This window comes from Salmo salar, chromosome 19 (assembly GCF_965601325.2).
Source record: "Salmo salar chromosome 19, fSalSal1, whole genome shotgun sequence".
Taxonomy (NCBI): Eukaryota; Metazoa; Chordata; class Actinopteri; order Salmoniformes; family Salmonidae; genus Salmo; species Salmo salar.
In genome coordinates this window covers 38,489,415-38,506,143 of record NC_138309.1, presented here as the reverse complement: position 1 = coordinate 38,506,143, position 16,729 = coordinate 38,489,415, and the positions used below count along the sequence as shown (strand labels likewise).

The following is a 16,729-nucleotide window of genomic DNA, read 5'->3' as shown; positions in this document are numbered from 1 at the left end:
CTAAAATAAATTAAACAAATTACATTCCTTCTAGTGAAGTGGCTTACTTGAGTTTTTCCCGTATTGGTTGGGATTCCACTCCAAAACCTCCATCTGTTTTGTCCTTAAGACAAAAATTGGATTACCAGGCATGGCTACTCGTTATCAATTGGTCTGTAATGAGTTGTACTGTAGGCTAACTTTAGGGCATTGGTGTTTATTTCTAAGCTGGCTTTACTAGGAAGCAGGGGTCAGGAGTTTCCGTTTGGCACGAGGCAGTATCTCAGTGAATGAAGACTTGCGAGAAGGGAAGAGAAGCTCCTCGGGAACTGACAGGGATTCATGCCTTGGAATTTGGAACGTTTAGAACTTTGAGAAGATGGAACAGCTAGCACCACTGAGACATCCTATGAAGATAGCTAACATTCCATGGAGGAATAACAACCTGAGTCAGCTATACAAAGAGCCTCCTCTGTCGGAACAGGGAGAGACTGCCATCGGAGTTTACCTGTTGCTGATAGGTAGGTGGGTGCTGTATGTAATTAGCAGACTATGCTTTAGCTTTGAGTTAACTCTGTAATGAAAAGGGCTATGCAAATTAAATGTATTATTATTATTATTATTGTGTGGTTGAATGCTATTGAGATAGAAGTATGAATGTACTGTACATTTCAGATAATACACATTGTCAATATCCTAATGTGAACAATGTTGTTTACATATAGAAATCAGCACTCTGAATTCTTTACGTATTTGGATATTGCAGTTCAGTTTGTATGCAGCCTACTTTGCAAATGACATAAAAATATATATATTCAAGATGTTTTTTCAGATCTTATTTTGGATACAAACGCAGGAACTATTTTTAAGTATTGTGAAGTTCATTTAAATGTAGTCCTATGCCAAGAAGATACAGGAAATAGTGAATGAAGTGCTCCATTTTGATAGCTCAAGGACAAGAACAGTTATCTTGAATTCACCAGCCACTCATCTGGCTAATGGCTTATATAACCAAGTAGCTGTTATCTTGAATCCACTGGCCACTCATCTGGCTAATGGCTGATATATATTTTTTTTATTTCACCTTTATTTAACCAGATTGGCTAGTTGAGAACAAGTTCTCATTTACAACTGCGACCTGGCCAAGATAAAGCAAAGCAGTTCGACACATACAACAACACAGAGTAACACATGGAGTAAAACAAACATACAGTCAATTATACAGAAGAAAAAGTCAATATACAATGTGTGCAAATGAGGTAAGATAAGGGAGGTAAGGCAATAAATAGGCCATGGTGGCGAAGTAATTACAATATAGCAATTAAACACTGGAGTGATAGATGTGCAAAAGATGACTGTGCAAGTAGAGATACTTGGGTGCAAAGGATCAGAATAAATAAATTAATACAGTATGGGGATGATGTAGTTGGATGGGCTATTTACAGATGGGCTCTGTACAGGTGCAGTGATCTGTGAGCTGATCTGACAGCTGGTGCTTAAAGTTAGTGAGGGAGATATGAGTCTCCAGCTTCAGTGATTTTTGCAGTTCGTTCCAGTCATTGGCAGCAGAGAACTGGGAGGAAAGGCGGCCAAAGGAGGAATTGGCTTTGGGGGTGACCAGTGAGATATACCTGCTGGAGCGCGTGCTACGGGTGGGTGCTGCTATGGTGACCAGTGAGCTGAGATAAGGAGGGGCTTTACCTAGCAGAGACTTGTAGATGACCTGGAGCCAGTGGGTTTGAATGGTGCTAGGCAAGGAACAATTGAGGTCTGGAAAAATATTATTGTCTCTGTAAAGGATTATCTCAGTTAAAGCCCAACACATACAGATAAACATTCTATGAAAACCAAACACATGCAAAAAAACAATCTATGAAAACCAAACGCATACAAATAAACAATCCATAAAGCACAACACATACAAATAAACAATCCATAAAGCACAACACATACAAATAAACAATCTATGAAAACCAGACATGTTGGATGGGTGGGGTTAAGGGAGGGTGGGGTGGGGTGGAGGGAGACATGTTGGATGGGTGGGGTTAGGGGAGGTTGGGGTGGGGTGGGGTGGAGAGAGACATGTTGGATGGGTAGAGTTAGGGGAGGGTAGGGTGGAGGGAGACATGTTGGATGGGTGGGGTTAGGGGAGGGTGGGGTGGAGGGAGACATGTTGGATGGGTGGGGTTAGGGGAGGGTGGGGTGGAGGGAGACATGTTGGATGGGTGGAGTTAGGCGAGTGTGGGGTGGAGGGAGACATGTTGGATGGGTGGGGTTAGGGGAGGGTGGGGTGGGGTGGAGGGAGACATGTTGGATGGGTGGAGTTAGGGGAGGGTGGGGTGGAGGGAGAGATGTTGGATGGGTGGAGTTAGGGGAGGGTGGGAAGGAGGGAGACATGTTGGATGGGTGGGGTTAGGGGAGGGTGGGGTGGGGTGGAGAGAGACATGTTGGATGGGTGGAGTTAGGGGAGGGTGGGGTGGGGTGGAGGGAGACATGTTGGATGGGTGGAGTTAGGGGAGGGTGGGGTGGAGGGAGACATGTTGGATGGGTGGGGTTAGGGGAGGGTGGGGTGGGGTGGAGGGAGACATGTTGGATGGGTGGAGTTAGGGGAGGGTGGGGTGGAGGGAGACATGTTGGATGGGTGGAGTAGAGGGAGGGTGGGGTGGAGGGAGACATGTTGGATGAGGTTGGGGTGGAGGGAGACATGTTGGATGGGTGGGGTTAGGGGAGGGTGGGGTGGGGTGGAGGGAGACATGTTGGATGGGTGGAGTAGAGGGAGGGTGGGGTGGAGGGAGACATGTTGGATGAGGTTGGGGTGGAGGGAGACATGTTGGATGGGTGGGGTTATGGGAGGGTGGGGTGGGGTGGAGGGAGACATGTTGGATGGGTGGGGTTAGGGGAGGGTGGGGTGGGGTGGGGTGGAGGGAGACATGTTGGATGGGTGGGGTTATGGGAGGGTTGAGTGGAGGGAGACATGTTGGATGGGTGGGGTTAGGGGAGGGTGGGGTGGAGGGAGACATGTTGGATGGGTGGGGTTAGGGGAGGGTGGGGTGGAGGGAGACATGTTGGATGGGTGGGGTTAGGGGAGGGTGGGGTGGAGGGAGACATGTTGGATGGGTGGAGTAGAGGGAGGGTGGAGGGAGACATGTTGGATGAGGTTGGGGGTGGAGGGAGACATGTTGGATGGGTGGGGTTAGGGGAGGGTGGGGTGGGGTGGGGTGGGGTGGGGTGGAGGGAGACATGTTGGATGGGTGGGGTTAGGGGAGGGTTGGGTGGAGGGAGACATGTTGGATGGGTGGAGTAGAGGGAGGGTGGGGTGGAGGGAGACATGTTGGATGAGGTTGGGGTGGAGGGAGACATGTTGGATGGGTGGAGTTAGGCGAGTGTGGGGTGGAGGGAGACATGTTGGATGGGTGGGGTTAGGGGAGGGTGGGGTGGGGTGGAGGGAGACATGTTGGATGGGTGGAGTTAGGGGAGGGTGGGGTGGAGGGAGAGATGTTGGATGGGTGGAGTTAGGGGAGGGTGGGAAGGAGGGAGACATGTTGGATGGGTGGGGTTAGGGGAGGGTGGGGTGGGGTGGAGAGAGACATGTTGGATGGGTGGAGTTAGGGGAGGGTGGGGTGGGGTGGAGGGAGACATGTTGGATGGGTGGAGTTAGGGGAGGGTGGGGTGGAGGGAGACATGTTGGATGGGTGGGGTTAGGGGAGGGTGGGGTGGGGTGGAGGGAGACATGTTGGATGGGTGGAGTTAGGGGAGGGTGGGGTGGAGGGAGACATGTTGGATGGGTGGAGTAGAGGGAGGGTGGGGTGGAGGGAGACATGTTGGATGAGGTTGGGGTGGAGGGAGACATGTTGGATGGGTGGGGTTAGGGGAGGGTGGGGTGGGGTGGAGGGAGACATGTTGGATGGGTGGAGTAGAGGGAGGGTGGGGTGGAGGGAGACATGTTGGATGAGGTTGGGGTGGAGGGAGACATGTTGGATGGGTGGGGTTATGGGAGGGTGGGGTGGGGTGGAGGGAGACATGTTGGATGGGTGGGGTTAGGGGAGGGTGGGGTGGGGTGGGGTGGAGGGAGACATGTTGGATGGGTGGGGTTATGGGAGGGTTGAGTGGAGGGAGACATGTTGGATGGGTGGGGTTAGGGGAGGGTGGGGTGGAGGGAGACATGTTGGATGGGTGGGGTTAGGGGAGGGTGGGGTGGAGGGAGACATGTTGGATGGGTGGGGTTAGGGGAGGGTGGGGTGGAGGGAGACATGTTGGATGGGTGGAGTAGAGGGAGGGTGGAGGGAGACATGTTGGATGAGGTTGGGGGTGGAGGGAGACATGTTGGATGGGTGGGGTTAGGGGAGGGTGGGGTGGGGTGGGGTGGGGTGGGGTGGGGTGGAGGGAGACATGTTGGATGGGTGGGGTTAGGGGAGGGTTGGGTGGAGGGAGACATGTTGGATGGGTGGAGTAGAGGGAGGGTGGGGTGGAGGGAGACATGTTGGATGAGGTTGGGGTGGAGGGAGACATGTTGGATGGCTGGGGTTAGGGGAGGGTGGGGTGGAGGGAGACATGTTGGATGGGTGGAGTTAGGCGAGTGTGGGGTGGAGGGAGACATGTTGGATGGGTGGGGTTAGGGGAGGGTGGGGTGGGGTGGAGGGAGACATGTTGGATGGGTGGAGTTAGGGGAGGGTGGGGTGGAGGGAGAGATGTTGGATGGGTGGAGTTAGGGGAGGGTGGGAAGGAGGGAGACATGTTGGATGGGTGGGGTTAGGGGAGGGGGGGGTGGGGTGGAGAGAGACATGTTGGATGGGTGGAGTTAGGGGAGGGTGGGGTGGGGTGGAGGGAGACATGTTGGATGGGTGGAGTTAGGGGAGGGTGGGGTGGAGGGAGACATGTTGGATGGGTGGGGTTAGGGGAGGGTGGGGTGGGGTGGAGGGAGACATGTTGGATGGGTGGAGTTAGGGGAGGGTGGGGTGGAGGGAGACATGTTGGATGGGTGGAGTAGAGGGAGGGTGGGGTGGAGGGAGACATGTTGGATGAGGTTGGGGTGGAGGGAGACATGTTGGATGTGTGGGGTTAGGGGAGGGTGGGGTGGGGTGGAGGGAGACATGTTGGATGGGTGGAGTAGAGGGAGGGTGGGGTGGAGGGAGACATGTTGGATGGGTGGGGTTAGGGGAGGGTGGGGTGGGGTGGAGGGAGACATGTTGGATGGGTGGGGTTAGGGGAGGATGGGGTGGGGTGGAGGGAGACATGTTGGATGGGTGGGGTTAGGGGAGGGTGGGGTGGGGTGGGGTGGAGGGAGACATGTTGGATGGGTGGAGTTAGGGGAGGGTAGGGTGGAGGGAGACATGTTGGATGGGTGGAGTTAGGGGAGGGTGGGGTGGAGGGAGACATGTTGGATGGGTGGAGTTAAGGGAGGGTGGGGTGGAGGGAGACATGTTGGATGGGTGGGGTTAGGGGAGGATGGGGTGGAGGGAGACATGTTGGATGAGGTTGGGGTGGAGGGAGACATGTTGGATGGGTGGGGTTAGGGGAGGGTGGGGTGGAGGGAGACATGTTGGATGGGTGGAGTTAGGGGAGGGTGGGGTGGAGGGAGACATGTTGGATGGGTGGGGTTATGGGAGGGTTGAGTGGAGGGAGACATGTTGGATGGGTGGGGTTAGGGGAGGGTGGGGTGGGGTGGAGGGAGACATGTTGGATGGGTGGAGTTAGGGGAGGGTGGGGTGGGGTGGAGGGAGACATGTTGGATGGGTGGAGTTAGGGGAGGGTGGGGTGGGGTGGAGGGAGACATGTTGGATGGGTGGAGTTAGGGGAGGGTAGGGTGGAGGGAGACATGTTGGATGGGTGGAGTAGAGGGAGGGTGGGGTGGGGTGGAGGGAGACATGTTGGATGGGTGGGGTTAGGGGAGGGTGGGGTGGAGGGAGACATGTTGGATGGGTGGAGTAGAGGGAGGGTGGAGGGAGACATGTTGGATGAGGTTGGGGGTTGAGGGAGACATGTTGGATGGGTGGGGTTAGGGGAGGGTGGGGTAGGGTGGGGTGGGGTGGAGGGAGACATGTTGGATGGGTGGGGTTAGGGGAGGGTTGGGTGGAGGGAGACATGTTGGATGGGTGGGGTTAGGGGAGGATGGGGTGGGGTGGAGGGAGACATGTTGGATGGGTGGAGTTAGGGGAGGGTGGGGTGGGGTGGAGGGAGACATGTTGGATGGGTGGGGTTAGGGGAGGGTGGGGTGGAGGGAGACATGTTGGATGGGTGGAGTAGAGGGAGGGTGGAGGGAGACATGTTGGATGAGGTTGGGGGTGGAGGGAGACATGTTGGATGGGTGGGGTTAGGGGAGGGTGGGGTAGGGTGGGGTGGGGTGGAGGGAGACATGTTGGATGGGTGGGGTTAGGGGAGGGTTGGGTGGAGGGAGACATGTTGGATGGGTGGGGTTAGGGGAGGATGGGGTGGGGTGGAGGGAGACATGTTGGATGGGTGGAGTTAGGGGAGGGTGGGGTGGGGTGGAGGGAGACATGTTGGATGGGTGGGGTTAGGGGAGGGTGGGGTGGAGGGAGACATGTTGGATGGGTGGAGTAGAGGGAGGGTGGAGGGAGACATGTTGGATGAGGTTGGGGGTGGAGGGAGACATGTTGGATGGGTGGGGTTAGGGGAGGGTGGGGTGGGGTGGGGTGGGGTGGAGGGAGACATGTTGGATGGGTGGGGTTAGGGGAGGGTTGGGTGGAGGGAGACATGTTGGATGGGTGGAGTAGAGGGAGGGTGGGGTGGAGGGAGACATGTTGGATGAGGTTGGGGTGGAGGGAGACATGTTGGATGGCTGGGGTTAGGGGAGGGTGGGGTGGAGAGAGACGTGTTGGATGGGTGGGGTTAGGGGAGGGTGGGGTGGAGGGAGACATGTTGGATGAGTGGAGTTAGGGGAGGGTGGGGTGGAGGGAGACATGTTGGATGGGTGGGGTTAGGGGAGGGTGGGGTGGAGGGAGACATGTTGGATGAGGTTGGGGTGGAGGGAGACATGTTGGATGGGTGGGGTTAGGGGAGGGTGGGGTGGGGTGGGGTGGAGGGAGACATGTTGGATGGGTGGGGTTAGGGGAGGGTGGGGTGGAGGGAGACATGTTGGATGGGTGGAGTTAGGGGAGGGTGGGGTGGAGGGAGACATGTTGGATGGGTGGGGTTAGGGGAGGATGGGGTGGAGGGAGACATGTTGGATGAGGTTGGGGTGGAGGGAGACATGTTGGATGGGTGGGGTTAGGGGAGGGTGGGGTGGAGGGAGACATGTTGGATGGGTGGAGTTAGGGGAGGGTGGGGTGGAGGGAGACATGTTGGATGGGTGGGGTTAGGGGAGGGTGGGGTTAGGGGAGGGTGGGGTGGGGTGGAGGGAGACATGTTGGATGGGTGGGGTTAGGGGAGGGTGGGGTGGGGTGGAGGGAGACATGTTGGATGGGTGGGGTTAGGGGAGGGTGGGGTGGGGTGGAGGGAGACATGTTGGATGGGTGGGGTTAGGGGAGGATGGGGTGGGGTGGAGGGAGACATGTTGGATGGGTGGAGTTAGGGGAGGGTGGGGTGGGGTGGAGGGAGACATGTTGGATGGGTGGGGTTAGGGGAGGGTGGGGTGGGGTGGGGTGGAGGGAGACATGTTGGATGGGTGGGGTTATGGGAGGGTTGAGTGGAGGGAGACATGTTGGATGGGTGGGTTTAGGGGAGGGTGGGGTGGGGTGGAGGGAGACATGTTGGATGGGTGGAGTTAGGGGAGGGTGGGGTGGGGTGGAGGGAGACATGTTGGATGGGTGGAGTTAGGGGAGGGTGGGGTGGGGTGGAGGGAGACATGTTGGATGGGTGGAGTTAGGGGAGGGTAGGGTGGAGGGAGACATGTTGGATGGGTGGGGTTAGGGGAGGGTGGGGTGGAGGGAGACATGTTGGATGGGTGGGGTTAGGGGAGGGTGGGGTGGAGGGAGACATGTTGGATGGGTGGGGTTAGGGGAGGGTGGGGTGGAGGGAGACATGTTGGATGGGTGGAGTAGAGGGAGGGTGGAGGGAGACATGTTGGATGAGGTTGGGGGTGGAGGGAGACATGTTGGATGGGTGGGGTTAGGGGAGGGTGGGGTGGGGTTGGGTGGGGTGGAGGGAGACATGTTGGATGGGTGGGGTTAGGGGAGGGTTGGGTGGAGGGAGACATGTTGGATGGGTGGAGTAGAGGGAGGGTGGGGTGGAGGGAGACATGTTGGATGAGGTTGGGGTGGAGGGAGACATGTTGGATGGCTGGGGTTAGGGGAGGGTGGGGTGGAGAGAGACGTGTTGGATGGGTGGGGTTAGGGGAGGGTGGGGTGGAGGGAGACATGTTGGATGAGTGGAGTTAGGGGAGGGTGGGGTGGAGGGAGACATGTTGGATGGGTGGGGTTAGGGGAGGGTGGGGTGGAGGGAGACATGTTGGATGAGGTTGGGGTGGAGGGAGACATGTTGGATGGGTGGAGTTAGGGGAGGGTGGGGTGGGGTGGGGTGGAGGGAGACATGTTGGATGGGTGGGGTTAGGGGAGGGTGGGGTGGAGGGAGACATGTTGGATGGGTGGAGTTAGGGGAGGGTGGGGTGGAGGGAGACATGTTGGATGGGTGGGGTTAGGGGAGGATGGGGTGGAGGGAGACATGTTGGATGGGTGGAGTTAGGGGAGGGTGGGGTGGAGGGAGACATGTTGGATGGGTGGGGTTATGGGAGGGTTGAGTGGAGGGAGACATGTTGGATGGGTGGGGTTAGGGGAGGGTGGGGTGGGGTGGAGGGAGACATGTTGGATGAGGTTGGGGTGGAGGGAGACATGTTGGATGGGTGGGGTTAGGGGAGGGTGGGGTGGAGGGAGACATGTTGGATGGGTGGAGTTAGGGGAGGGTGGGGTGGAGGGAGACATGTTGGATGGGTGGGGTTATGGGAGGGTTGAGTGGAGGGAGACATGTTGGATGGGTGGGGTTAGGGGAGGGTGGGGTGGGGTGGAGGGAGACATGTTGGATGGGTGGAGTTAGGGGAGGGTGGGGTGGGGTGGAGGGAGACATGTTGGATGGGTGGAGTTAGGGGAGGGTGGGGTGGGGTGGAGGGAGACATGTTGGATGGGTGGAGTTAGGGGAGGGTAGGGTGGAGGGAGACATGTTGGATGGGTGGGGTTAGGGGAGGGTGGGGTGGAGGGAGACATGTTGGATGGGTGGGGTTAGGGGAGTATGGGGTGGAGGGAGACATGTTGGATGGGTGGGGTTAGGGGAGGGTGGGGTGGAGGGAGACATGTTGGATGGGTGGAGTAGAGGGAGGGTGGAGGGAGACATGTTGGATGAGGTTGGGGGTGGAGGGAGACATGTTGGATGGGTGGGTTTAGGGGAGGGTGGGGTGGGGTGGGGTGGGGTGGAGGGAGACATGTTGGATGGGTGGGGTTAGGGGAGGGTTGGGTGGAGGGAGACATGTTGGATGGGTGGAGTAGAGGGAGGGTGGGTTGGAGGGAGACATGTTGGATGGGTGGGGTTAGGGGAGGGTGGGGTGGGGTGGAGAGAGACGTGTTGGATGGGTGGGGTTAGGGGAGGGTGGGGTGGAGGGAGACATGTTGGATGGGTGGAGTTAGGGGAGTTTGGGGTGGAGGGAAACATGTTGGATGGGTGGGGTTAGGGGAGGGTGGGGTGGGGTGGAGGGAGACATGTTGGATGGGTGGAGTTAGGGGAGGGTGGAGGGAGACATGTTGGATGGGTGGGGTTAGGGGAGGGTAGGGTGGAGGGAGACATGTTGGATGGGTGGGGTTAGGGGAGGGTGGGGTGGGGTGGAGGGAGACATGTTGGATGGGTGGGGTTAGGGGAGGATGGGGTGGGGTGGAGGGAGACATGTTGGATGGGTGGAGTTAGGGGAGGGTGGGGTGGGGTGGAGGGAGACATGTTGGATGGGTGGGGTTAGGGGAGGGTGGGGTGGAGGGAGACATGTTGGATGGGTGGAGTAGAGGGAGGTTGGAGGGAGACATGTTGGATGAGGTTGGGGGTGGAGGGAGACATGTTGGATGGGTGGGGTTAGGGGAGGGTTGGGTGGAGGGAGACATGTTGGATGGGTGGAGTAGAGGGAGGGTGGGGTGGAGGGAGACATGTTGGATGAGGTTGGGGTGGAGGGAGACATGTTGGATGGCTGGGGTTAGGGGAGGGTGGGGTGGATGGCTGGGGTTAGGGGAGGGTGGGGTGGAGAGAGACGTGTTGGATGGGTGGGGTTAGGGGAGGGTGGGGTGGAGGGAGACATGTTGGATGAGTGGAGTTAGGGGAGGGTGGGGTGGAGGGAGACATGTTGGATGGGTGGGGTTAGGGGAGGGTGGGGTGGAGGGAGACATGTTGGATGAGGTTGGGGTGGAGGGAGACATGTTGGATGGGTGGGGTTAGGGGAGGGTGGGGTGGAGGGAGACATGTTGGATGGGTGGAGTTAGGGGAGGGTGGGGTGGAGGGAGACATGTTGGATGGGTGGGGTTAGGGGAGGATGGGGTGGAGGGAGACATGTTGGATGAGGTTGGGGTGGAGGGAGACATGTTGGATGGGTGGGGTTAGGGGAGGGTGGGGTGGAGGGAGACATGTTGGATGGGTGGAGTTAGTGGAGGGTGGGGTGGAGGGAGACATGTTGGATGGGTGGGGTTAGGGGAGGGTGGGGTTAGGGGAGGGTGGGGTGGGGTGGAGGGAGACATGTTGGATGGGTGGGGTTAGGGGAGGGTGGGGTGGGGTGGAGGGAGACATGTTGGATGGGTGGGGTTAGGGGAGGGTGGGGTGGGGTGGAGGGAGACATGTTGGATGGGTGGGGTTAGGGGAGGATGGGGTGGGGTGGAGGGAGACATGTTGGATGGGTGGAGTTAGGGGAGGGTGGGGTGGGGTGGAGGGAGACATGTTGGATGGGTGGGGTTAGGGGAGGGTGGGGTGGGGTGGGGTGGAGGGAGACATGTTGGATGGGTGGGGTTATGGGAGGGTTGAGTGGAGGGAGACATGTTGGATGGGTGGGGTTAGGGGAGGGTGGGGTGGGGTGGAGGGAGACATGTTGGATGGGTGGAGTTAGGGGAGGGTGGGGTGGGGTGGAGGGAGACATGTTGGATGGGTGGAGTTAGGGGAGGGTGGGGTGGGGTGGAGGGAGACATGTTGGATGGGTGGAGTTAGGGGAGGGTAGGGTGGAGGGAGACATGTTGGATGGGTGGGGTTAGGGGAGGGTGGGGTGGAGGGAGACATGTTGGATGGGTGGGGTTAGGGGAGGGTGGGGTGGAGGGAGACATGTTGGATGGGTGGGGTTAGGGGAGGGTGGGGTGGAGGGAGACATGTTGGATGGGTGGAGTAGAGGGAGGGTGGAGGGAGACATGTTGGATGAGGTTGGGGGTGGAGGGAGACATGTTGGATGGGTGGGGTTAGGGGAGGGTGGGGTTAGGGGAGGGTGGGGTGGAGGGAGACATGTTGGATGGGTGGAGTAGAGGGAGGGTGGAGGGAGACATGTTGGATGAGGTTGGGGGTGGAGGGAGACATGTTGGATGGGTGGGGTTAGGGGAGGGTGGGGTGGAGGGAGACATGTTGGATGGGTGGAGTTAGTGGAGGGTGGGGTGGAGGGAGACATGTTGGATGGGTGGGGTTAGGGGAGGGTGGGGTTAGGGGAGGGTGGGGTGGGGTGGAGGGAGACATGTTGGATGAGGTTGGGGGTGGAGGGAGACATGTTGGATGGGTGGGGTTAGGGGAGGGTGGGGTGGAGGGAGACATGTTGGATGGGTGGAGTTAGTGGAGGGTGGGGTGGAGGGAGACATGTTGGATGGGTGGGGTTAGGGGAGGGTGGGGTTAGGGGAGGGTGGGGTGGGGTGGAGGGAGACATGTTGGATGGGTGGGGTTAGGGGAGGGTGGGGTGGGGTGGAGGGAGACATGTTGGATGGGTGGGGTTAGGGGAGGGTGGGGTGGGGTGGGGTGGAGGGAGACATGTTGGATGGGTGGGGTTAGGGGAGGATGGGGTGGGGTGGAGGGAGACATGTTGGATGGGTGGAGTTAGGGGAGGGTGGGGTGGGGTGGAGGGAGACATGTTGGATGGGTGGGGTTAGGGGAGGGTGGGGTGGGGTGGGGTGGAGGGAGACATGTTGGATGGGTGGGGTTATGGGAGGGTTGAGTGGAGGGAGACATGTTGGATGGGTGGGGTTAGGGGAGGGTGGGGTGGGGTGGAGGGAGACATGTTGGATGGGTGGAGTTAGGGGAGGGTGGGGTGGGGTGGAGGGAGACATGTTGGATGGGTGGAGTTAGGGGAGGGTGGGGTGGGGTGGAGGGAGACATGTTGGATGGGTGGAGTTAGGGGAGGGTAGGGTGGAGGGAGACATGTTGGATGGGTGGGGTTAGGGGAGGGTGGGGTGGAGGGAGACATGTTGGATGGGTGGGGTTAGGGGAGGGTGGGGTGGAGGGAGACATGTTGGATGGGTGGGGTTAGGGGAGGGTGGGGTGGAGGGAGACATGTTGGATGGGTGGAGTAGAGGGAGGGTGGAGGGAGACATGTTGGATGAGGTTGGGGGTGGAGGGAGACATGTTGGATGGGTGGGGTTAGGGGAGGGTGGGGTTAGGGGAGGGTGGGGTGGAGGGAGACATGTTGGATGGGTGGAGTAGAGGGAGGGTGGAGGGAGACATGTTGGATGAGGTTGGGGGTGGAGGGAGACATGTTGGATGGGTGGGGTTAGGGGAGGGTGGGGTGGGGTTGGGTGGGGTGGAGGGAGACATGTTGGATGGGTGGGGTTAGGGGAGGGTTGGGTGGAGGGAGACATGTTGGATGGGTGGAGTAGAGGGAGGGTGGGGTGGAGGGAGACATGTTGGATGAGGTTGGGGTGGAGGGAGACATGTTGGATGGCTGGGGTTAGGGGAGGGTGGGGTGGAGAGAGACGTGTTGGATGGGTGGGGTTAGGGGAGGGTGGGGTGGAGGGAGACATGTTGGATGGGTGGGGTTAGGGGAGGGTGGGGTGGAGGGAGACATGTTGGATGAGGTTGGGGTGGAGGGAGACATGTTGGATGGGTGGGGTTAGGGGAGGGTGGGGTGGGGTGGGGTGGAGGGAGACATGTTGGATGGGTGGGGTTAGGGGAGGGTGGGGTGGAGGGAGACATGTTGGATGGGTGGAGTTAGGGGAGGGTAGGGTGGAGGGAGACATGTTGGATGGGTGGAGTTAGGGGAGGGTGGGGTGGAGGGAAACATGTTGGATGGGTGGGGTTAGGGGAGGGTGGGGTGGGGTGGAGGGAGACATGTTGGATGGGTGGAGTTAGGGGAGGGTGGAGGGAGACATGTTGGATGGGTGGGGTTAGGGGAGGGTAGGGTGGAGGGAGACATGTTGGATGGGTGGGGTTAGGGGAGGGTGGGGTGGAGGGAGACATGAGGATGGGTGGAGTTAGGGGAGGGTGGGGTGGAGGGAGACATGTTGGATGGGTGGGGTTAGGGGAGGGTGGGATAGAGGGAGACATGTGGGATAGGTGGGGTTAGGGGAGGGTGGGGTGGAGGGAGACATGTTGGATGGGGGGAGTAGAGGGAGGGTGGAGGGAGACATGTTGGATGAGGTTGGGGGTGGAGGGAGGCATGTTGGATGGGTGGGGTTAGGGGAGGGTGGGGTGGGGTGGAGGGAGACATGTTGGATGGGTGGGGTTAGGGGAGGGTGGGGTGGGGTGGAGGGAGACATGTTGGATGAGGTTGGGGGTGGAGGGAGACATGTTGGATGGGTGGGGTTAGGGGACGGTGGGGTGGGGTGGAGGGAGACATGTTGGATGGGTGGGGTTAGGGGAGGGTGGGGTGGCGTGGAGGGAGACATGTTGGATGAGGTTGGGGGTGGAGGGAGACATGTTGGATGGGTGGGGTTAGGGGAGGGTGGGGTGGAGAGAGACATGTTGGATGGGTGGGGTTAGGGGAGGGTGGGGTGGGGTGGAGGGAGACATGTTGGATGGGTGGAGTTAGGGGAGGGTGGGGTGGAGGGAGACATGTTGGATGGGTGGGGTTAGGGGAGGGTGGGGTGGGGTGGAGGGAGACATGTTGGATGGGTGGGGTTAGGGGAGGGTGGGGTGGGGTGGGGTGGAGGGAGACATGTTGGATGGGTGGGGTTAGGGGAGGGTGGGGTGGAGGGAGACATGTTGGATGGGTGGGGTTAGGGGAGGGTGGGGTGGAGGGAGACATGTTGGATTGGTGGAGTTAGGGGAGGGTGGGGTGGAGGGAGACATGTTGGTTGGGTGGGGTTAGGGGAGGGTGGGGTGGAGGGAGACATATTGGATGGGTGGAGTTAGGGGAGGGTGGGGTGGAGGCTCACTTACGTTATTTTTTTTCTCTCTTTACATACTTCATGTATTGTTATGTTTTGTGATGCGAGCGAACTATTAAATTATATGAATTTGTGCATTGTGCATGTAGTCCCCCCCCCCCCCCCCCCCCCCCCGATCAAGAAAAATCAAAAAATGTATAAAGATTTGGTCACAAAAAAGGGGTATGTCTCTCACCTAAGTCAACTGGTCTAAGTCAACCTTTGTAGCCCTCTCTCTCCACCTCTCTAGGGGACGTGTGTAACCCTACGGCTGTGTGGCTCATGATCCGGTATGAGTGGAATGCGTTGGACTGTTGACCTTTGATCCTGTAACACCTTAAATGCCGTCCCAGGAGGAGCAGGACCTCTAAATCTGTAAATAGAGATTTAAAATAACAAGTGTGATTGGAAGCCATGCTGAGAAAAAAAAACGATTTTGGAGTTGCTACTGAGATAATTACTGAAATTAGTTTTATGTGCACCACAGCTTTTCCCCTGAAAACAATGATCAGATATGATTGTTTTCTGAATTGATTCAGTAGGCCTATATCTGAATTTGTATCCTGTATGTGAAATGTTTCAGTGAGTTTGTGTGTCTCGTCTCTTCTCCAGGTTGTCTGTCGTGGTTTGCCAACAGTCTAGTGATATTGGTGCTGTACAGACAGAGGGCCTCCCTGCTGCCTACAGACTTCCTCACGTTAAACCTGGCTATCTCGGACGCTAGCATCTCCATGTTCGGGTACTCCAGAGGGATCTTGGACATCTTTAACCCCTTCGGAGATGACGGCTTTTGGATCACCTGGATCTGGACCTGCCAGGTTAAGAGATAAATATTGATTGATTGGTTGATTAGGTGGTTGGTTGCTTGGTTGGATAGTTGGTTAGTTAGTGCTATCCGGGATCTTTGGGACGTCCCTATCCTAAACTTACGGAAGAGTATTAGGGCCAAGTGAAGAGAAATAAACAAACTGCCAAGGTTGGTGGTACTTGCATTATTATTGTTGTTTGCATGATAGTACTTCAAAAAAAGCGACAATATTTCCAGAATAAAGTGACAATATCTTGAAAAATTTTGTGAAAAAGTGTCAATTTTTCTAGAATAAAGTGCCAATATTTCTAGAATGAACTCGAAACATAATTTCGAGAATAAAGTCAAAATATTGAGAATAAAGTCTCAGTTATATTTTAAGATTAAAGTAGGGGATTTGGTTAAGCATGTCTTCTTGGCTTCCTGTTGCTGTGAAACGCTTCAGTTAGATGACGTGGTGAAACTATACTTTAGAATTGGCTTTAGTAGAAGGATATCCTTTCTCTTTTATTTATATTATCTTTATTAACAAGACAGTTAAGAACAAATTATTATTTTCAATGACGGCCTAGGAACAGTGGGTTAATTGCCTTGTTCAGGGGGCAGAATGGCAGATTTGTACCTTGGGGATTCAAACTTGCAACCTTTTGGTTACAAGTCCAATGCTCTAACCACTAGGCTACGCTGCCACCCCTCACTTAGAGTAAGTGAGGGATAGAGGGAGTTAGGAAAAGAGGGAGTGAGGGATAGAGGGAGTGAGGGAAAGAGGGAGTGAGGGATAGAGGGAGTTAGGAAAAGAGGGAGTGAGGGATAGAGTGAGTGAGGGAAAAGGGAGTGAGGGAAAGAGGGAGTGAGGGATAGAGTGAGTGAGGGAAAAGGGAGTGAGGGAAAGAGGGAGTGAGGGAAAGAGGGAGTGAGGGAAAGAGGGAATGAGGGATAGAGAGGGATAGAGTAAGTGAGGGATAGAGGGAGTGAGGGAAAGAGGGATATGGGGTTGTAAAAAGTGGGGGCAAAATAAACGAATGGCCATCGAAACTAATGATCTGATACACTCCTTCAAACAGGCGTCGACTGCTTACACACACACACACACACACACACACACACACACACACACACACACACACACACACACACACACACACACACACACACACACACACACACACACCGAATTGCCCCCTGGCAATTTCAGACTGTAGGAATAAACTATTTTAAAGACAATGGTGCATTCTTGCCACTGTCGCTGAATGCTGCATAGCCTAGGCCAAAAACCTTTCAGAAAGTCTGTGCATAACGCGTAACTATTAACGACTGTATCCGTGCTGATTTACTTACTAACAGTAGTATTTACCCCTTAAGGCAGCTATCCTTCTAACGACTATAGGCTAGCTGGCTACATCGACACACCCAATAAAACAAATTATCTTGGGATGCTTTGAGACCGGGGGCTATGCGTGTCCCATGTCAAATTCGCTACAACACCTCTATTTTACAGCCCATTATAAACCCGTAGCAGCTCACTAGATTGAGTGCCCTAACTTGTAGGCTAATGGTACGTTTTAGTGGGCAAGTGAAAGTCAATTATAGGGCTATCCAAAGGCTGAGGGAGCAGGGGTATTACACAAGAGGCTGTAGGAGAAGGGGAAACGCACTGCATCTCCAGTGCTGGAGGCGTCATCACAGACCCTGGTTCGATTCC

At 56.7% G+C, this 16,729-nt stretch overlaps 1 protein-coding gene across 1 annotated transcript in view; it reads left to right on the top strand.

Moving 5' to 3' along the window:
* Window positions 1-277: 277 nt before the first annotated feature.
* Window positions 278-16,729, top strand: part of LOC106578783 (visual pigment-like receptor peropsin) — a 90,317-nt gene continuing 73,865 nt past the window's right edge. The window contains exons 1-2 of the mRNA XM_045702272.2: window positions 278-500; window positions 14,832-15,037. Coding sequence (XP_045558228.1) covers window positions 359-500; window positions 14,832-15,037 — 348 coding nt within the window. The 5' untranslated portion in view covers window positions 278-358. The remainder of the gene's footprint in view (window positions 501-14,831; window positions 15,038-16,729) is intronic.